This window comes from Molothrus aeneus, chromosome 5 (genome assembly GCF_037042795.1).
Source record: "Molothrus aeneus isolate 106 chromosome 5, BPBGC_Maene_1.0, whole genome shotgun sequence".
In the NCBI taxonomy this organism is placed as follows: domain Eukaryota; kingdom Metazoa; phylum Chordata; class Aves; order Passeriformes; family Icteridae; genus Molothrus; species Molothrus aeneus.
Genome location: NC_089650.1, coordinates 66,939,462 through 66,960,443, shown reverse-complemented (window position 1 = coordinate 66,960,443; position 20,982 = coordinate 66,939,462). Strand labels below are relative to the sequence as shown.

General features: G+C 50.8%; 2 protein-coding genes across 3 annotated transcripts; both read left to right on the top strand.

The window, feature by feature from the left end:
• The first annotated feature begins 37 nt into the window (after positions 1–37).
• Positions 38–6,372, top strand: LOC136556798 (endonuclease domain-containing 1 protein-like). 2 transcript variants are annotated; one of them, XM_066550192.1, is made up of 3 exons: positions 38–151; positions 2,210–2,528; positions 4,530–6,372. In XM_066550192.1, exons 2-3 carry the CDS (start codon positions 2,244–2,246, stop codon positions 5,070–5,072), a joined length of 828 nt encoding a protein of 275 aa, XP_066406289.1. In that variant the 5' UTR covers positions 38–151; positions 2,210–2,243; the 3' UTR covers positions 5,073–6,372. The 2 variants fall into 2 exon arrangements, with proteins under 2 accessions (XP_066406289.1, XP_066406291.1); XM_066550194.1 differs by lacking the exon at positions 38–151 and adding an exon at positions 562–652.
• Positions 6,373–13,666: 7,294 nt separating this feature from the next.
• LOC136556720 (endonuclease domain-containing 1 protein-like) lies at positions 13,667–19,463 on the top strand. Its single transcript, XM_066550088.1, has 3 exons — positions 13,667–13,738; positions 15,291–15,609; positions 17,621–19,463. Exons 2-3 carry the CDS (start codon positions 15,325–15,327, stop codon positions 18,161–18,163), a joined length of 828 nt encoding a protein of 275 aa, XP_066406185.1. The 5' UTR covers positions 13,667–13,738; positions 15,291–15,324; the 3' UTR covers positions 18,164–19,463.
• The last annotated feature ends 1,519 nt before the right edge of the window (positions 19,464–20,982 follow it).

The window sequence follows — 20,982 nt, the reverse complement described above, 5'->3', positions numbered from 1 at the left end:
TTCTCTATTCTGTAGAATTCCTTGTTTATAACAAGGGGCAAATTTTTGAAAGGGTATATATTGCAGGTGCACTCCTGATTCAAACACTGCTTTCTCCTGAGAGAAGACAGAAGGAACAGTTCAGCTGCCTGTTCTGAGACTCTGCTTGAAGGTAAGCCCCTTCTCCTTCCTCACCATTGATTCCAATATTAAAAATCTTTCCTGACTTTCTGGAATAAATATATATATGGACAAAGGCTAGGCTGGAGTTGCTGAGCTCCAAGGAGCAATCAGTGCTTATATATGCACTTTAATTTTGCAGCCATTTAGTATTTTCTGTCAGTCAGGAGGGCAAGGACAGAAGGAAAGATTTGGGAAAGAAACTCAAGCCAACTTACCTGAAAATTAACATCAAACTGTTGAATAGGAAAGAAGGAGGAATTTATTGAGTACTAAAACTCCAGCCATGACCTTGCAAAAAGCCTCTGGACAAACACAGGTTTGGTCTGAACACCTGGGAAAATTTACTCTGAACCCTGCTTGAGAAATCCCCCAACTGCCTCTTCCTAGAGAGTATATAAACCTAGACAGTCTTGAGACTGCAGCAGAGGCATTTGAGACTCCTCTGCCACTTTGGGGCTGTGAGCAGAATCCTGTGCCACTCCTTCTCAAGGTAGGCTGTTTTCTATGAATCTGTTATATTAGATATTACCTTAGTTAGATCTATTTTAATCTCATGGAGTGGGTCATGCAGAAGGACTTTTCAGACCCTTCTCTGCTTGATTTGGGGCAGCTTTGGGCATGCTCAGCAGAGCACTGTAAAAAGTCCCGACTTGTAGTTGCAGTTCTCAGTTTCCAGCTCATTGGTCACCACATTCCTGATTCAGGGCTGGAAAAGAGAAAAAGGACCAGATATCTTGGGTCAGAGCAGAGCTGTGTGCAGCTCAGCATCCTAAATCCAGTGGAAATGGAGAGATGAGGGGCAGGGAGAAGACCAAGACAAGGGCAAAGGTGCAAGGTGACTTGTGAAGCCTTCAGCTGTCCTGAGCTCAGCCCCTTGCCAGCCCAAGGTGGGCTTTGTGCTTTAGAGGCTGTGGCAGCTTTGTCTGCCAGGAACCCTTTGAACTGCCTGTCCCAGCTGCCTTATTGCAAATGCCGATGATATTAAATCTCTCCAATGAGTGTCTGGCTATGCAAGGGGAAGCATCCCTGCTCTCCCAAACCTGAGCTGCCTCTAAAAGGAGGCAAAGACGCCCCTTGCTTGCTTGCCATGATCCCAGGGAGCTTTTCAGCAATTTTCTCATAAAGGAATGACCTTACTGACTGCTGAAAATCACATCAGCACTGAGAAAGACAAAACAGGACAGGTTGCTGTCCAAGAAATTCCTGCCATGCTGCCTTTGCCTGTACAGGGAAATCAATCAGCAAAGCTGAAGATGGGCACCAGCAGGAATCCCAAACAACCAGGGCAAGAGCTGCCCCTCAGGGCTTGCACTGCAGCAGCCATTGTGCTGATAAGATAGAGGTGTTATCCTTCATGCTTGCTGCTGCCATTTGCTTGGCCCCTTCCTTTGCTCTCTGCATGTGTCTGCAAGTTCAGGGTCTGGGCCTGGATAACGTGGAAATGCAAGGTGAGCAGCAGGACAGCCATGGCCCAATGTCAGCTGAGAGGCAGGACCCCAGGTGGATGATTTGGGGTTCAGTATTGGGTCTGAGTGGAAGAGCTGAGTGTCGGTGGGAACCTGGATGGGGCCAGAGAGCTGCAGGAAGTGCAGCACTGCTGTTCTTTGCCTGCCCAATGCCCCATGAGATTAAAGCCCAGCTCAGAATTGCAGGGGGCTGAGCAGAGTCCGTGCCCAGGTGCAGGTGTCTGCTGGGGGAAGGTGCTGAGAGCAGGAGGGAGGTGGGCAAAGGTGACCTTGTCCCAGGGCTGTGCCTCAGTTACAAGATCACTTGGCTGTGAGAGCTGATTGCAGTCCTGCTGGCTTTGGCTCCTTCCTCCTACAGGCTGAGTGCTCCCACTGCTGCCTCCTCTGGGCACCTAAACCTTGTTTTAGGTTTCAGCCTTATTGCTCTTGTGATTTTTCCATATCACGCAGGAGGACAGAAATTACTCCTTTCCTGGTCTCTCATAATCCCCTCCTCTGCCAGCTCTGTCCCCCTGCACCAAAGGCTGCAGGCCATGACCTGCTCTCTCCCAGCTGAGTGTCCTTCTGCATTTGCCTTCCAGGGGAGCAAGAGCCCTTCACTGAAATCCTGCCACCATGCTGGGGCTGCTGCTGCTGCTGCAGGTGTTGGCCAGCTGCCTCTGGCTGGGACACAGCGAGGTGGTGAACTCCTTTGATAGTTGTCCTCAGTTCTTCTATGCGGGGACCATTCCAAATGATGCCCTGAACCCAAGGAACCCAGCCTGGATCTGTCAGCGCTTCAGGAACGCGTATCACTATGCCACCCTGTACGACAGAGACGGGAGGATTCCAGTGTACTCTGCTTACATCTATCACCCTGCTCCGGGCAAAAGACCTAAATCGTGGTTTGTTGAGCCTCAGGTGGGTGTCTCTCTTACACCACATCACATCACATCACCCTCCAGCCACTCAGAGATGAGCTGTAGCATTTAAATGACCACTCCTATTTCCTACTACCCCTCTAAACACACGCGAATGGACACACAGATGGGAATGTCCTCATTTTACTTCAAACACCTGCACCACATGGTTCCTCTGATGCACCTGAGACATCAGCAAGAGCATGAGATGAATCACATCCCAAAGGTGCCCAGCTCTCTGCCTTCACCTGACAGGAACAGCAAATCCCATTACTTGGCATGACATGACAAAGTCAAATGCTTCCCCTGCCTGTGCCCTGCTGTGCTGGGTGCCCAAGTGATGGGGAAAAGGCATCCAGGAGAGGCTAAACTTGAGGGACCAACAGTCCTGCTGGGATCTGATCCCCACTTTGCCCTGAGCTGTTCTGCATCCCTGGCAGAGCTTGTCTGCTCCCAGTGAAGAGTTAAAAAGGCTTTGTGATTGGTATTTGAGAAGAAATATGAGAAACTCAGAAGGGAGTGAGTTGGCCCAGGGGCAAAGCCTGGAGGGAAAAGGCACTGGAGATGTGAGGGCCACGTTAACTGTGCAGGGATTTCTGGAGTGACATTTCTGGCACTGCAAAGTGAGGAGCATCAGTGATGGTCCAGTCACAAGGGTGTGACCTCCATCCATGGGCAGTGACCCCTGAGCACCTTTGGCTCAGGCTTGGTCCAGAATGATCCAGGAGACAGACAGAACTGCACAAGCTCTAGAGCCCTCACAAATGTCCTTCAGACAAACTTCAGCAGAACAGGCCAGGCCAATTGCAGAAGAGAAAAAGAAGCAATTCCTGTCATTGGTAAGGACAGAGTGGCAGGACAGCATTGGGGGAAGGTGAGCCAGAGAAGGAAGCCACATGCCCTACTCCAAAGGAAGGCTAAATATGTTTCTCTAAAGATGAACCAAATGTTGTTAAAGTTATGAAAAGAATCATCTTTTCATCTTATGCATAGGAGCTCAAGCAGCTAATCTGGTGTTGCACCACTGCAGCCTCCACATTCTCTCCTTTTGGAGAATCATAGAATGGTTTGTGTTGGAAGGAACCTTAAAGACCATCTCAGCTCCCCTGCATGGGCCAGGCCACTTGCCATTAGACCAGCATGCTCCAAGGCCTATCCAACCTGCCATTTTCCTCCTGGACCTTGGACCCTGGCCTTCCAAAAAACCTTGGATTTTGTTGATTTTCTCCTGAGCCCTTTTTGGAGAATTTAGTTTCCCCAGGACTCTTTTGGGATTACAGGCTCCTCTCAGAGACTGATCATCTGTAACTTCTTTGCAGTGATGCTGCAGAAAATTCTCCCTGGCCCAGATCAGCTCTGAGACACATTCCCAGCACTGCTGGAACAGATTCCATTCACAGTGCGATCTTTTTGCTTACTGAGCAAAACTGTTCCTCCTTGAATGAACTGTAGCCCTCCCAGGGAAACCTCAGCTCCAGGACTGATTTCTTGACACTTCTCCCTGTGTATGGGGTTCCAGGAGGCAACCTCTGGTGTTCCAGGACTGAGGTACACCTGTAGCAACCCCACATAAAATCACAGAATCACAGTGTGGTGTGAGGGGATCCAGGGAGAGCCCAGGGCAGATTTGCGCTGTGGAGGCAGGAGAAAAGGGAAGTAGATTTGGCAGGGGAGGTGAATCACCAAAGTCACCTTTCAATCCTAGGAGTGGGAAATGCTCCTTGTCACATGCATCCAACCATGCTCCCAGCACAGGCTGCAGGCTGGATCACAAAGGTCACAAGTCAAACTGAGAGCAGTCCGAATCTGACCTACTTCCTCTTTAAAGCTTTTGTGTTCATGTGGGTTGGTCCATGTGTATGATTTCTCTCAGATTCATACATTTTCATACACTGAGATGAGAAAAAATGGGATCTTGACCCTCAGAGACTTCTCCTCCAGGGGAACTTGCTCCATTACTCCCATTCCCCATTCTAACACCTCTTTCTTTTTCCCTGTCCAGCTCACAGGTAAAAGTAATCTCAAAGAGATGGAATCAGAGAAACGCCTCATAGACCAATACAAAATCTCTGCAGAAGATATCAAAAAGAGCCAGGCTGTATGCGATGACTACAGAGCACTGAAGGGTTTGGACCGTGGCCATTTGAATCCCAGTGGCCATATGGATAACAATGACAGTAAAATGGCCACCTTCACCCTGACCAACGTAGTGCCCCAGGACAGCGATCTCAACGATAGCCAGTGGAGGGTCTACGAGGATGCAAAAATGATTGCAAAGACCAAGGGCTGTACAACCACCTACGTGATCACGGGTGCTGTGCCTGGGAAGACTTCCGTGTCCAACGGGAGGGTGAACAGACCCAGCCACATCTGGTCAGCTGCCTGCTGTCTGGGGAGCACAAAGCCCATGAAAGCTTGGGGGGCCATTGCTAAGAACGACAAGAACCAGGTGGAGGAGCTCAGCCTGGGGAAGCTGGAGGAGAAGTTGTCTGACCTCTATGGTAAAACGGTTACCTTGTTCAACAACGCCTGTCCCCGGCAATAAGCCTCACATTGTCATTAGAATAGGCTCAGTGGCTTTTCCCACAAGTCACAGAATCACAGAATCACAGAGTGGGTTGGTTTTGATGGGACACTAAAGCCTTAAAGATCATCTCATTCTCACCTGCCTGCCATGGGCAGGGACACCTTCCACTACACCAGCTTGTTCCAAGCCCTCCCCAGCCTGGCCTTGAACGCCTCCAGTGATGGGGCAGTCAAAACAGCTCTGGGTAACTTTTACTCATACCACAGCCTGTTCAGGGTGATTCACTTCTTTATAATATCCCATCTAACTCTGCCCTCCATCAGTGTGTAACCATTCCCTCTTGTCCTGTCCCTCCATACCCTTGTCCAAAGACCCTCTCCAGCCCTCTTGGAGATCCTTGAGGTACTGGACCCTCAGCAGTCTTGATCAGGCTGAACATCCCCAGCTCTCTCAGCCTCTCTCCAGAGCAGACCTGCTCCAGCCCTTGGAGCACCTTCATGGCCTCCACTGGACTCCACTCCAACAGCTTTGTATCCTTCTTGTGCTGTGGGCCCAGAGCTGGAGGCAGCAGTGCAGGTGGGGTCTGAGCAGAGCAGAGGAGAGGGGGACAAATGTCCTGGGCAGAGGCTGTGCTACTTCCTTCTCTGGTGTGTTTCCAGCTGTGTCCCTCAGGGCACCTCCTGCTCTGCTCAAAGGCACAAAGATGTGGGCAGAGCCTCCAGCTGCTTTGCTTTGCTGCCCATGTCAGGAGAGAGCTCTGAGGAACGAGTCCTCTCCTCCTCAGCTGTCCCCAAGAGTGTGCAGCTGACTTGTCCCTCACCTCCTTAGCAATGCTGTGGCACCAGGGTGCCTCAGGGTGCCCAGAGATCCTGCCTGGAGATCTCCATGTCTGGAGATACCCAAAGCCCAACAATACATGATTCTGGACAACCTGCTCTAGCTGATCCTGCTGCAGCCTGGAGTCTGGACGAGAAGGTGCTGAGAAGTCCCTCCAGAACACAACAATTCAGTGATTCTGTGATCCTGGCACATGCTTTTGTTTGGTGGCTTTTGAAACTGCACCTTGAGAGCAGCAGCTGTTGTATCAGACAGGCAGGCTATGGCATCAGATCCATAGAGAGCTTGGAGCAGCCAAAGCTGAATTGCTGTGCTGCACTCCTTGGACACCTTCATGCTCTGCTCTGCTTCTGAAGCTTTTCTGCTGCTTGATGGGAAAGTGATTTGGGGAAATTTATTCAATGGTTGTCAAAGATCAATGTGTGCCCCATCATGGAGTTTGCAAGAGCTTACAATAAAAGGGATTTGCAGCAGTGCTGGATTGCAGGGTCACATCTTCTATAAACCACAGGTTGCTTCCCATTGACATTTCTACATCCACCCGTAAAGTCAGAGTGCCCAGAGCATCCTTGCAGGACATTGGGTGTGCAAATGCAATCAGAGGATGGGAGAACACCCAGACAAGTGTCAGCATCAGACACCAGTTATTCTCCTGTGAATGGCATGAACAAAGTGGGCCAGGCTGCCAACAGCTCATGCAAGCTGTGTCACTTTCAGAGGTGCCAGCTTGGGACTGGACATCTCAGCTCAGGAGCTGTTGTTCATTGTCCTGCTGCGACTCACTGCTCAGACAGGACCAACCTGTTTGGGGGCTGCACTCAGACACAGGTTCTGGTGGGTGTGCAGAGTGAGGCAGCCCCATGCAGGTGTCTCCAGGTGTGCTGGTGTCCCAGCTGTGACGGCAGCCAGCAGAGCTCCAGGCCTGCCTCAGCTGCATAAAGAGCTGCAGCCTGGGCCCCTGCAGCTGCCCTGAGCTTTGGAGAGCCCCACTGGGGCTGATGTGCTGCAGGATCCTGGGCAACAGGCACCCCCAGCTGGGCCAGCAGCCAGAGGCCAGGCCCATTCCCCAGGGGCAGCTCTGGGGGCTCTGCACAGCTGAGCACAGGCACCAGATGCCAGGGCAGACACGGGGCACGGCCTGGGAGCACCATGGAGTTCTGCTCCTCTTGCCTCCAGCTGCCATGGGCACAGCAGCAAGAGCCCTGCCTTGTGCCAGTGGGGCTGCACACACCCCTAGGAGAAGATCTTGCTTTTAGGAGAGCAAAGTGAGCACATCACTCTCTCTGCCTTTGCTGGACAGCTCCTGCCGTGCCAGGTCCTCTGCCTGGATGGATTTTTTCTGCTGGGATCAAATGCTGCCACAGCCCCTGCTGGGATGAAAGCATCAGAGTGATTGCAGGCTGAGGCCCCTCTGCAGACACCTCTGCTGTACCTCAGGCTATGGCTCCCTCTGACTTGCTCACCCACCTCTGCACACTGGCTGGGGCTTGGGACCACACTCATCCTCACCATTACTCATGCCATGCCTCACTGCCCTTGATTTCCAGGCTCTGGAACCACTGGCTGCTTGACCAACTGTTGTGGTTTGACACTGGTCAAACACCAGGCACCCACAGAAGCTGCTCACTCAGCCTCCCCTGTCACAACTGGAAAGAGGAGAGAAAAAATTAATAAAGTATTTATGAGTTGAGGTAAGGACTGGGAGTACACACTCCCAAGGGCAAAGTTGTTCAAGTTAGAGATAGAACTTGAATTTGTTACTAATGAAATCAGAGGATAATGAGAAGTCAAATAGCCCTTTTAAAAACACCTTTTCTTCCCCCAGTCTTCCCCTCCTCCCCACCAACAGCACAGGGAGACAGAGTGAGTGGGGCTTGGTCAGTTCATCACCCAAGGTTCTCTTCCTATGCTCGGGGAGTGGAGTCCCTCCCCTTCTGCACCGTGGGGTCCCTTCCACAGGAGACAGTTCTCCTTGAATTTCTCCAGAGTGGCTCCACTCTCACTGGCAGCACTCCAACCAAAACTGCTGCAACAGGAGTCCCTCCCACATGCACACAGTCCTCCCAAAACTTCTGTGGCATTCAGACCTTGGTGCCTGTGGTGCCTCCATTTCTGTTCCCTCCCATGTTCTCACCTCCTCCTCTTCTCTGGCTGGAATTGAACTGCACACCCCACTTTGCTTTGATTTTCTTTGTAAATATTTTATTGCAGGGGTGTTAAAAAAATCTGTAATTGACCCAGCTGCGGCCAGCAGCATGTCCATCTACAGAGCCACCACAGATTGGGTCTGCTGGAAATGGTGGAAGCTTCTAGCAGCTTCTCACAGAAGCCACCTATGTGGTCCCCCGACTCCCAAAAACCCAGCTGTGCAAAAGCAACACACCAAGCCCATCAGTGCCACTTCTGTCAACTTCCCAGGCTCTTCCCAGGACCTTCAGCCCTGTCAGTAATCAGAAATGCCCTGCCATCCCCAGCAAGCTTGTGAAATACAGGGGAAGCCCAAGAGAGAAAAGGATCAGCTTGGACTTTGCCTTATTTCATTCATGAGGACCATTGCTTTCCATCAGGTCTAGCAGTGGTGGCCACTGGGGAGGTGCCAGCTGCCTGGAGTTTGGCCATTGTGACACCCATGCACAAGAAGGGCTGGAAGGAGAATCTGGGGAATTACAGGTGTGTCCCTCTGACCTCGCTTCGCAGAAGGGTTTTGGAGCAGATTGTCCTGAGTGTGATCACAGGGCACATCCAGGAGAACCAAGGCATCAGTCCCAGCCAGCCAGAAGGGCTTTAGGAAAGGCAGGTCCTGCCTAGTGAACTGTTAGAAGCCCGGATGCTGAGAATTTTAAACTTTCTGTGTTGAAAGCACAGACCCTCCAGGGAATGCTGCATTTGACCTGAGGCCTTGGACAAGGCTTCCAGATTTGACTGATAGCCCTGAAATTGCAGGTGTGTAATTTGAATAGAAGTATGTAATATCAAAGGTTGAAAAACTTAGGGTTTAACATTTTTGAATACAACAATATATATATAAAGCAAGAGGGAGGTCTTAGGGTGCTGGCTAGTTGTTCTTCACCTTCTTCTTCACATGGCTTTGGGTAGTTTTATGTAATTTATTAGAAAATACTGCATTGTGGAATTTCAGTCATTAGCTATTCAGTTAAAAGCAAAAATAATTTGGGTATCATTTCTCAATTGGATAGTTTAGGCTTAAAAGACTTGGTGGAGAAAGACAGTGGGCCATTTTGTAGCTTGTTAGTTGAATGCCACAGAACTCACACTTTGTAAGACTTTAACACAGAGAAGAATTAATAAACACTGAACAGCAAACACGAGAAACACTCTCTCCTGCTCCTTTCACTCCGATCCTAACAATAAAGAAAAGAAAATAAGAACACAATAGCAAACCTGATCTCCTTTGCTGACCAGATGACCGGCCCAGCGGATGAGGGGGGAGGCTGTGGAAGTGTCTGCCAGGACTTCACCAAAGCCTCTGGCACAGTCTCCCACAGCATTGTCCTGGAAAAGCTGCCAGCCCAGGCCTTGGAGAGGTGCTCTCCTGGCTGCCTCAGGAGCTGTCTGCATGTCCAGGCCCAGAGAGCCTTGGTGAACAGTGCCACATCCAGCTGGCGTCCGGCCACAAGCGCTGTCCCCAGGGACCCGTGTGGGGCCCGGTCCCGTTGAAGATCTTTCCTGACGATCTGGATGAGGGGATCCAGTGAACTCTCAGCAAGATCACGCATGATGGCAAGTTTGGTGGGAGACTCATTTGCTGGAGGGCAGGAAGGCTCTGCAGAGGGATCTGGGCAGGCTGGATCCACGGGCCGAGGCCACCTCTGCAGGCAGTGCAGAGCAAGGCCATGGAGCTGCTGAAGGCCCTGCAGGGAAAGGCCTGTGAGGAGCAGCTGAGGCAGCTGGGCTTCTTTAGCCCAGACATGGGGGCTCTGAGAGATCATTTCTCTCTGCAGCTCCCTGAAAAAGGGGGTGTAGCCAGGTGGGGCTCAGCCTTTTCTGCTGGACAGCCAGCGAGACAATGAGAGGGCAAGGCCTCAAGCTGCAGCAGGGGAGATTCTGGTGGCACATCAGGAGGAATTTCTTCACATAAAGGGTGATTCAAGATTGGAATGGACTGCCTTGGGATGTGGTGAAATCCCAGTTCCTGGAGACTGGATGTGGCACTCAGTGCCATGGTCCTCTTGAGCAGGTGGTGATTGCTCAAAGGTTGGACTCCATGATCCCAGAGGCCTCTCCCAACAGAAATAATTCTGTGCTTCTCCCAGGAAGCCAGCTTGGAGCTGAGCAGAGGGCTGCCCCAGCTCCACAAGCATGCTGCCAGGCACCTTTCATCTGGCATGGCCTCTGCTTTCTGCTGAGCCTGCTGTGACTGGGCAGTAGGGATGGAGCCCTTTGCTGAGCCCAGAGCTGCTCCATGCCCACGGTGAGGTGGGAAGCACCTGAGTTCCCTGGGAAGGTGCAGCTGCACTGCCATGGCAGGGTAATTTTGCAGTTTGCTCTGTGTCTGTCCATCTTTGGAGACAGCTCTGGGCTCCCGTGTGTCACAGGGATTTTTGTCACTTGGGAAAAATTATTTTTGCTGGGAATTGTGAGGAGACATTGTGACCTGAAGCCACTCCACTGCAAAGTGTTAGATCAGGCAGCTGGCTTAGATATTCCCCAATAACATCAAGGATTCACATTCTGTGGACTGAGCATGTTGCCATGTGCTGTCCCAAAAGAGAAGGAAAACAGGACATTCAAGACAATGTCATTTTCTAAACTCTGCTTGAGAGAGCAGCTAAGCAAAGATCCCTTGGTCCATCCAGGAAACAAACTTTCCTATTTGGCAACTTTTATTAGGCTACATTGTAAAGTTACACCTCTGATTTCTGGGGAACTGCTTATCTGTTTTATATCTCGCTAGGTTGCTGTTACACTCCCTGCAATGAGGACCTCACTTCCTGTACCTGGGCTAAATGTCCCTTGCTGATGGGCAACAGCACTTTGGCACAGGAATATCAGCCAAGAACCCCTGGGAGTCAGGTCTGGAGGTGTTCAGGAATGCTGCTGCACAAGTGCTGTGCCACACACATGATGATGCTGCAGAGAACATTCTGGACAACGTGCTCTAGCTGATCCTGCTGCAGCCTGGAGTCTGGACTAGAAGGTGCTGAGAAGTCCCTCCAGAACATAACAATTCAGTGATTCTGTGATCCTGGCACATGCTTTTGTTTGGTGGCTTTTGAAACTGCACCTTGAGAGCAGCAGCTGTTGTATCAGACAGGCAGTCTTTGTCATCAGATCCATAGAGAGCTTGGAGCAGCCAAAGCTGAATTGCTGTGCTGCACTCCTTGGACACTTTCATGTTCTGCTCTGCTTCTGAAGCTTTTCTGCAGCTTGATGGGAAAGTGATTTGGGGAAATGTATTCAATGGTTGTCAAAGATCAATGTGTGCCCCATCATGGAGTTTGCAAGCGCTTACAATAAAAGGGATTTGCAGCAGTGCTGGATTGCAGGGTCACATCTTCTATAAACCACAAGTTGCTTCCCACTGACATTTCTACATCCACCAGTAAAGTCAGAGTGCCCAGAGCATCCTTGCAGGACATTGGGTGTGCAAATGCAATCAGAGGATGCCAGAACACCCAGACAAGTGTCAGCATCAGACACCAGTTATTCTCCTGGGAATGGCATGAACAAAGTGGGCCAGGCTGACAACAGCTCTTACAAGACACCTCCATTGATCCAGGAACAAGACTCCCAACTTTGATGTCCCAAACATTGATCCTGTGGCGGTTGGGGACTTTGCATTGAACAGTTCAATGGGTTCTGTGAGGTCAGTATTATGTGGCATTGCCCCACTTTTCCCCTGGGAGTGGTTGTACACTGGGTCATGCAGCACTGTGGAGTTGGGGGACACTTTGTGGGTCTTTGATGGTTTATGGCCCCTTCTAATGATGTGACAATTGTTGGGCCCTGCTTGGTTCTGTCAGTTGGGCCCCATCAGAAAGGAGAGATTTGGCCCACCTCCAGCAGATCTGCTTCTTCTTGGCCTTCTCCCTCATTCTGACTAAACCTCAATTTGTTTAAGACATCAGTCCCAGGTTAACAAAGACAAAAGAACCACAGGGCTCAACCAGTTTGTTTAAAAAAATGTTGGTCTCACACATTTCTTCTGGATACTTCTGGTTGTAACAAACAACTCGGCATTCTGTTAATCCTGGACTTTTGAAAACAGAAGAAAATGAGTCCAATGTAGTTTTGAGTGAATGAATGGTCATTGAATCACAGAATATTTTTGGTTGGAAAGGACCTTAATGACCAGCCTACATCCATGCCCTCCCATAGGCAGGGACAGCTTCCACTATCCCAGGTTGCTCCAAACCCCAGCCAGCCTGGCCATGGACACTTGCAGGGATGGGGCAGGCTCAGCTTCTGTCTTCCCCTCACTTTATATCCTCAGCATGATGTCCCATGCTCTGGAATATCCTCTGGTCAGTTGGGCTCACCTGTCCTGGCTGTGTCTCCTCCCAAGCTCCCAAGTACCCCCAGCCTCCTTGCCAGCCTGGCAGTACAAAAAGCACAAAAGGCCTTGGCCTGTGGAAGCTCTGCCCAGCAATACCAGAAACATCTCTGTGTTTTCAACTCTGTGTTCAGCACAACTCCAAAACACAGCCCAACTCCTTCCACTGACAAAAACATTAACCCTGAACCCAGCACACCTATCAGCTCCAAACCCTTGTGCAAAGTCTGTCTGCAGCTCTCCTGTAGACTCCTAAAGTACTGGCAGGTGCTCTGAGGTATCCCCAGAGCCTTCTCCTTCCCAGGCTGCTGGGATGGAGCTGTCACACAGCCATGGCAACCAGACAAGAGAGTATTTGTAGCCTGGCCATGGGCATGATGTTCTGGGAGGCTGCAGAAGGACAGAGTGTGAATATCTGAGTGTATCAGAGTCAGGCCAGTCCATCCAATGTCCCCAGAGCTGTTCTGTGGGGAGCAGAAACACGTGTAGATGCTGGAGCAGCAGCAGCTGCAGCTGGTGGCACTGAGGAAATGATCAAGGAAGCCACCAGACCCTGTTAGCTGACCCTGACATGCCATGCTGCAAGGCAGCAAATTTGGGAGAAATTCTGAGGAAACTAAAACAATGTCAAGCACTTTCAGGGGGAGTATGAACAAATTCTGTAAATAAAATTTAAAACTTCTCCTTTCTGTGGAATTCCCTATTTAAAACAAGGAGCAAATTTATGCCTGGTTATACATTCAGTGGCTCTCCTGAGGATTCAAACTCTCCTTTCTCCAGGGAGAAGACAGAAGGAATGGTTCAGCTGCCTCTTCTGGGACCCTGCTTCAAGGTAAGGGCTTGCTCCTTCCTCAACAATGCCTCCAATATTCAAAGTCTTTCCTGAGTTTTGGAATAAATATACATAGGCAAGCGCTAGCCTGGAGTTGCTGAGCTCCAAGAGCAATCAGAGCTTATGCATGTACTGAATTCAGGAGGGCAAGGACAGAGGAAATGATTTGGGAAAGAAAATCAATCCAGATCACCTGAAAATTAACAACTTTTGAATTAATCTGAAAATTAATCTAAAAACTAACAAACGGTTGAATAAGAAGAATGGGGGAGACTATTCAGTACGGAAACTCCACCCATGACCTTGCAAAGAAACTCTGGACAAACAGAGGTGTGGCCTGAATTCCCAGGAAAACTTACTCAAAAGGCTTCTTGGGAAATCTAACTTCCTCTTCCTGGAGAGTATATAAACCTAGACAGTCTTGAGACTGCAGCAGAGGCGTTTGAGACTCCTCTGCCACTTTGGGGCTGTGAGCAGAATCCTGTGCCACTCCTTCTCAAGGTAGGCTGTTTTCTATGAATCTGTTATATTAGATATTACCTTAGTTAGATTTATTTCAATCTCATGGAGTGGGTCATGCAGAAGGACTTTTCAGACCCTTCTCTGCTTGATTTGGGGCAGCTTTGGGCATGCTCTGCAGAGCACTGTAAAATTCCAGACTTGTAGTTGCAGTTCTCAGTTTCCAGCTCATTGGTCACCACATTCCTGATCCAGGGCTGGAAAAGAGAAAAAGGACCAGATATCTTGGGTCAGAGCAGGGCTGTGTGCAGCCCAGCATCCAGAATCCAGTGGAAATGGAGAGATGAGGGTCAGGGAGAAGAAGAAGACAAGGGCAAAGGTGCAAGGTGACTTGTGAAGCCTTCAGCTGTCCTGAGCTCAGCCCCTTGCCAGCCCAAGGTGGGCTTTGTGCTTTAGAGGCTGTGGCAGCTTTGTCTGCCAGGAACCCTTTGAACTGCCTGTCCCAGCTGCCTTATTGCAAATGCTGATGATATTAAATCTCTCCAATGAGTGTCTGGCAATGCAAAGGGAAGCATCCCTGCTCTCCCAAAGCTGAGCTGCCTCTGAATGGAGGCAAAGCTCCTCATGTGTTGCCATCATCCCAGGGAGCTTTTCAGCAATTTTCTCATAAAGGAATGACCTTACTGACTGCTGAAAATCACATCAGCACTGAGAAAGACAAAACAGGACAGGTTGCTGTCCAAGAAATTCCTGCCATGCTGCCTTTGCCTGTACAGAGAAATCAATCAGCAAAGCTGAAGATGGGCACCAGCAGGAATCCCAAGCAACCAGGGCAAGAGCTGCCCCTCAGGGCTTGCACTGCAGCAGCCACTGTGCTGATAAGATAGAGGTATTATCCTTCATGCTTGCTGCTGCCGTTTGCTTGGCCCCTTCATTTGCCCTCTGCATGTGTCTGCAAGTTCAGGGTCTGGGCCTGGATAACGTGGAAATGCAAGGTGAGCAGCAGGACAGCCATGGCCCAATGTCAGCTGAGAGGCAGGACCCCAGGTGGATGATTTGGGGTTCAGTATTGGGTCTGAGGGGAAGAGCTGAGTGTCGGTGGGAACCTGGATGGGGCCAGAGAGCTGCAGGAAGTGCAGCACTGCTGTTCTTTGCCTGCCCAATGCCCCATGAGATTAAAGCCCAGCTCAGAATTGCAGGGGGCTGAGCAGAGTCCGTGCCCAGGTGCAGGTGACTGCTGGGGGAAGGTGCTGAGAGCAGGAGGGAGGTGGGCAAAGGTGACCTTGTCCCAGGGCTGTGCCTCAGTTACAAGATCACTTGGCTGTGAGAGCTGATTGCAGTCCTGCTGGCTTTGGCTCCTTCCTCCTACAGGCTGAGTGCTCCCACTGCTGCCTCCTCTGGGCACCTAAACCCTGTTTTAGGTTTCAGCCTTATTGCTCTTGTGATTTTTCCATATCACGCAGGAGGACAGAAATTACTCCTTTCCTGGTCTCTCATAATCCCCTCCTCTGCCAGCTCTGTCCCCCTGCACCAAAGGCTGCAGGCCATGACCTGCTCTCTCCCAGCTGAGTGTCCTTCTGCATTTGCCTTCCAGGGGAGCAAGAGCCCTTCACTGAAATCCTGCCACCATGCTGGGGCTGCTGCTGCTGCTGCAGGTGTTGGCCAGCTGCCTCTGGCTGGGACACAGCGAGGTGGTGAACTCCTTTGATAGTTGTCCTCAGTTCTTCTATGCGGGGACCATTCCAAATGATGCCCTGAACCCAAGGAACCCAGCCTGGATCTGTCAGCGCTTCAGGAACGCGTATCACTATGCCACCCTGTACGACAGAGACGGGAGGATTCCAGTGTACTCTGCTTACATCTACCACCCTGTTCCGGGCAAAAGACCTAAATCGTGGTTTGTTGAGCCTCAGGTGGGTGTCTCTCTTACACCACATCACATCACATCACATCACCCTCCAGCCACTCAGAGATGAGCTGTAGCATTTAAATTACCACTCCTATTTCCTTCTACCCCTCTAAACACACGCGAATGGACACACAGATGGGAATGTCCTCATTTTACTTCAAACACCTGCACCACATGGTTCCTCTGATGCACCTGAGACATCAGCAGGAGCATGAGATGAATCACATCCCAAAGGTGCCCAGCTCTCTGCCTTCACCTGACAGGAACAGCAAATCCCATTACTTGGCATGACATGACAAAGTCAAATGCTTCCCCTGTCTGTGCCCTGCTGTGCTGGGTGCCCAAGTGATGGGGAAAAGGCATCCAGGAGAGGCTAAACTTGAGGGACCAACAGTCCTGCTGGGATCTGATCCCCACTTTGCTCTGAGCTGTTCTGCATCCCTGACAGAGCCTATCTGCTCCCAGTGAAGAGTTAAAAAGGCTTTGTGATTGGTATTTGAGAAGAAATATGAGAAACTCAGAAGGGAGTGAGTTGGCCCAGGGACAAAGCCTTGAGGGAAAAGGCATTTGATATGTGAGGGCCAGGTTAACTGTGCAGGGATTTCTGGAGTGACATTTCTGGCACTGCAACGTGAGGAGCATCAGTGTTGGTCCAGTCACAAGGGTGTGATCTCCATCCATGGGCAGTGACCCCTGAGCACCTTTGGCTCAGGCTTGGTCCAGAGGGATCCAGCAGACAGACAGAACTGCACAAGCTCTAGAGCCCTCACAAATGTCCTTCAGACAAACTTCAGCAGAACAGGCCAGGCCAATTGCAGAAGAGAAAAAGAAGCAATTCCTGTCATTGGTAAGGACAGAGTGGCAGGACAGCATTGGGGGAAGGTGAGCCAGAGAAGGAAGCCACATGCCCTACTCCAAAGGAAGGCTAAATATGTTTCTCTAAAGATGAACCAAATGTTGTTAAAGTTATGTAAAAAATCATCTTTCCATCTTATGCATAGGAGCTCAAGCAGCTAATCTGGTGTTGCACCACTGCAGCCTCCACATTCTCTCCTTTTGGAGAATCATAGAATGGTTTGTGTTGGAAGGAACCTTAAAGACCATCTCAGTCCAGCTCCCCTGCATGGGCCAGGCCACTTGCCATTAGACCAGCATGCTCCAAGGCCTATCCAACCTGCCATTTTCCTCCTGGACCTTGGACCCTGGCCTTCCAAAAAACCTTGGATTTTGTTGATTTTCTCCTGAGCCCTTTTTGGAGAATTTAGTTTCCCCAGGACTCTTTTGGGATTACAGGCTCCTCTCAGAGACTGATCATCTGTAACTTCTTTGCAGTGATGCTGCAGAAAATTCTCCCTGGCCCAGATCAGCTCTGAGACACATTCCTAGCACTGCTGGAACAGATTCCATTCACAGTGAGATCTTTTTGCTTACTGAGCAAAACTGTTCCTCCTTGAATGAACTGTAGCCCTCCCAGGGAAACCTCAGCTCCAGGACTGATTTCCTGACACATCTCCCTGTGTATGGGGTTCCAGGAGGCAAGCTCTGGTGTTCCAGGACTGAGGTACACCTGTAGCAACCCCACATAAAATCACAGAATCACAGTGTGGTGTGAGGGGATCCAGGGAGAGCCCAGGGCAGATTTGCGCTGTGGAGGCAGGAGAAAAGGGAAGTAGATTTGGCAGGGGAGGTGAATCACCAAAGTCACCTTTCAATCCTAGGAGTGGGAAATGCTCCTTGTCACATGCATCCAACCATTCTCCCAGCACGGGCTGCAGGCTGGATCACAAAGGTCACAAGTCAAACTGAGAGCAGTCCGACTCTGACCTACTTCCTCTTTAAAGCTTTTGTGTTCATGTGGGTTGGTCCATGTGTATGATTTCTCTCAGATTCATACATTTTCATACACTGAGATGAGAAAAAATGGGATCTTGACCCTCAGAGACTTCTCCTCCCGGGGAACTTGCTCCATTACTCCCATTCCCCATTCTAACACCTCTTTCTTTTTCCCTGTCCAGCTCACAGGTAAAAGTAATCTCAAAGAGATGGAATCAGAGAAACGCCTCATAGACCAATACAAAATCTCTGCAGAAGATATCAAAGAGAGCCAGGCTGTATGCGATGACTACAGAGAACTGAAGCGTTTGGACCGTGGCCATTTGAATCCCAGTGGCCATATGGATAACGATGTGAGTAAAATGGCCACCTTCACCCTGACCAACGTAGTGCCCCAGGACAGCGATCTCAACGATAGCCAGTGGAGGGTCTACGAGGATGCAAAAATGATTGAAAAGACCAAGGGCTGTACAACCACCTACGTGATCACGGGTGCTGTGCCTGGGAAGACTTCCGTGTCCAACGGGAGGGTGAACAGACCCAGCCACATCTGGTCAGCTGCCTGCTGCCTGGAGGACGAAAAGCCCATGAAGGCTTGGGGGGCCATTGCTGAGAATGACAAGAACCAGGTGGAGGAGCTCAGCCTGGGGAAGCTGGAGGAGAAGTTGTCTGACCTCTATGGTAAAACGGTTACCTTGTTCAACAACACCTGTCCCCGGCAATAAGCCTCACATTGTCATTAGAATAGGCTCAGTGGCTTTTCCCACAAGTCACAGAATCACAGAATCACAGAGTGGGTTGGTTTTGATGGGACACTAAAGCCTTAAAGATCATCTCATTCTCACCTGCCTGCCATGGGCAGGGACACCTTCCACTACACCAGCTTGTTCCAAGCCCTCCCCAGCCTGGCCTTGAAGCCTTCCAGGGATGGGGCAGTCAAAACAGCTCTGGGTAACTTTTACTCATACCACAGCCTGCTCAGGGTGATTCACTTCTTTATAATATCCCATCTAACCCTGCCCTCCATCAGTGTGCAACCATTCCCTCTTGTCCTGTCCCTCCATACCCTTGTCCAAAGACCCTCTCCAGCCCTCTTGGAGATCCTTGAGGTACTGGACCCTCAGCAGTCTTGTCCAGGCTGAACATCCCCAGCTCTCTCAGCCTCTCTCCAGAGCAGACCTGCTCCAGCCCTTGGAGCACCTTCATGGCCTCCACTGGACTCCACTCCAACAGCTTTGTATCCTTCTTGTGCTGTGGGCCCAGAGCTGGAGGCAGCAGTGCAGGTGGGGTCTGAGCAGAGCAGAGGAGAGGGGGACAAATATCCTGGGCAGAGGCTGTGCTGCTTCCTTCTCTGGTGTGTTTCCAGCTCTGTCCCTCAGGGCACCTCCTGCTCTGCTCAAAGGCACAAAGATGTGGGCAGAGCCTTCAGCTGCTTTGCTTTGCTGCCCATGTCAGGAGAGAGCTCTGAGGAACGAGTCCTCTCCTCCTCAGCTGGCCCCAAGAGTGTGCAGCTGACTTGTCCCTCACCTCCTTAGCAAAGCTGTGGCCCCAGGGCGCCTCAGGGTGCCCAGAGATCCTGCCTGGAGATCTCCATGTCTGGAGATACCCAAAGCCCAACAATACATGATTCTGGACAACCTGCTCTAGCTGATCCTGCTGCAGCCTGGAGTCTGGACGAGAAGGTGCTGAGAAGTCCCTCCAAACCACAACAATTCAGTGATTCTGTGATCCTGGCACATGCTTTTGTTTGGTGGCTTTTGAAACTGCACCTTGAGAGCAGCAGCTGTTGTATCAGACAGGCAGGCTTTGGCATCAGATCCATAGAGAGCTTGGAGCAGCCAAAGCTGAATTGCTGTGCTGCACTCCTTGGACACCTTCATGCTCTGCTCTGCTTCTGAAGCTTTTCTGCCGCTTGATGGGAAAGTGATTTGGGGAAATTTATTCAATGGTTGTCAAAGATCAATGTGTGCCCCATCATGGAGTTTGCAAGAGCTTACAATAAAAGGGATTTGCAGCAGTGCTGGATTGCAGGGTCACATCTTCTATAAACCACAGGTTGCTTCCCATTGACATTTCTACATCCACCCGTAAAGTCAGAGTGCCCAGAGCATCCTTGCAGGACATTGGGTGTGCAAATGCAATCAGAGGATGCCAGAACACCCAGACAAGTGTCAGCATCAGACACCAGTTATTCTCCTGGGAATGGCATGAACAAAGTGGGCCAGGCTGCCAACAGCTCATGCAAGCTGTGTCACTTTCAGAGGTGCCAGCTTGGGACTGGACATCTCAGCTCAGGAGCTGTTGTTCATTGTCCTGCTGGGTCTCACTGCTCAGCCAGGACCAACCTGTTTGGGGGCTGCACTCAGACACAGGTTCTGGTGGGTGTGCAGAGTGAGGCAGCCCCATGCAGGTGTCTCCAGGTGTGCTGGTGTCCCAGCTGTGACGGCAGCCAGCAGAGCTCCAGGCCTGCCTCAGCTGCATAAAGAGCTGCAGCCTGGGCCCCTGCAGCTGCCCTGAGCTTTGGAGAGCCCCACTGGGGCTGGCTAATGTGCTGCAGGATCCTGGTCAACAGGCACCCCCAGCTGGGCCAGCAGCCAGAGGCCAGGCCCATTCCCCAGGGGCAGCTCTGGGGGCTCTGCACAGCTGAGCACAGGCACCAGATGCCAGGGCAGACACGGGGCACGGCCTGGGAGCACCATGGAGTTCTGCTCCTCTTGCCTCCAGCTGCCATGGGCACAGCAGCAAGAGCCCTGCCTTGTGCCAGCGGGGCTGCACACACCCCTAGGAGAAGATCTTGCTTTTAGGAGAGCAAAGTGAGCACATCACTCTCTCTGCCTTTGCTGGACAGCTCCTGCCGTGCCAGGTCCTCTGCCTGGATGGATTTTTTCTGCTGGGATCAAATGCTGCCACAGCCCCTGCTGGGATGAAAGCATCAGAGTGATTTCAGGCTGAGGCCCCTGTGCAGACACCTCTGCTGTACCTCAGGCTATGGCTCCCTCTGACTTGCTCACCCACCTCTGCACACTGGCTGGGGCTTGGGACCACACTCATCCTCACCATTACTCGTGCCATGCCTCACTGCCCTTGATTTCCAGGCTCTGGAACCAGTGGCTGCTTGATCATCTCCATCAGTCTCTCCTTTATTATCTTCCATGGCTTTTTCCAGGACCTTTACCCTTGGCAGTACCCAGAAATGCTTCACAGGAAGCATTTGAAACACTTGGAAAGCCCAAGAGAGAAAGGAGTCATCTGAGTCACTTCAAAATCCCCTTTCTCCAGTACTGCAATCACAACAGAGTTTACGTTTCCCTGCATTCACTTGATTTATTTCTTGGGGAAAAAATTTCAGCCTAGTCACCTTGAGAACTAACCTCAAAAATTTAATTAGAAGGGACTGCTAGCATTGTGAATACCACAACCCCTCCCAGACAGTGCAAATTTCCTCTGGACAAACACAAATACTGGCATAGCTCCTGGACAAACTCAGGCAAAACCCTGTTTGGGAAATCCCACTCATCTTCCTTCCTGGAGATCCTCTAAAAAT

What these genes read in the sequence shown, in the direction of transcription:
- LOC136556720 (XM_066550088.1), top strand. Translation starts at nt 15,325, where the DNA reads ATGCTGGGGCTGCTGCTGCTGCTGCAGGTGTTGGCCAGCTGCCTCTGG. An exon ending in CGTGGTTTGTTGAGCCTCAG is followed by an intron (nt 15,610 to 17,620) that starts GTGGGTGTCTCT and finishes TTCCCTGTCCAG; the next exon opens with CTCACAGGTAAAAGTAATCT.
- LOC136556798 (XM_066550192.1), top strand. Translation starts at nt 2,244, where the DNA reads ATGCTGGGGCTGCTGCTGCTGCTGCAGGTGTTGGCCAGCTGCCTCTGG. An exon ending in CGTGGTTTGTTGAGCCTCAG is followed by an intron (nt 2,529 to 4,529) that starts GTGGGTGTCTCT and finishes TTCCCTGTCCAG; the next exon opens with CTCACAGGTAAAAGTAATCT.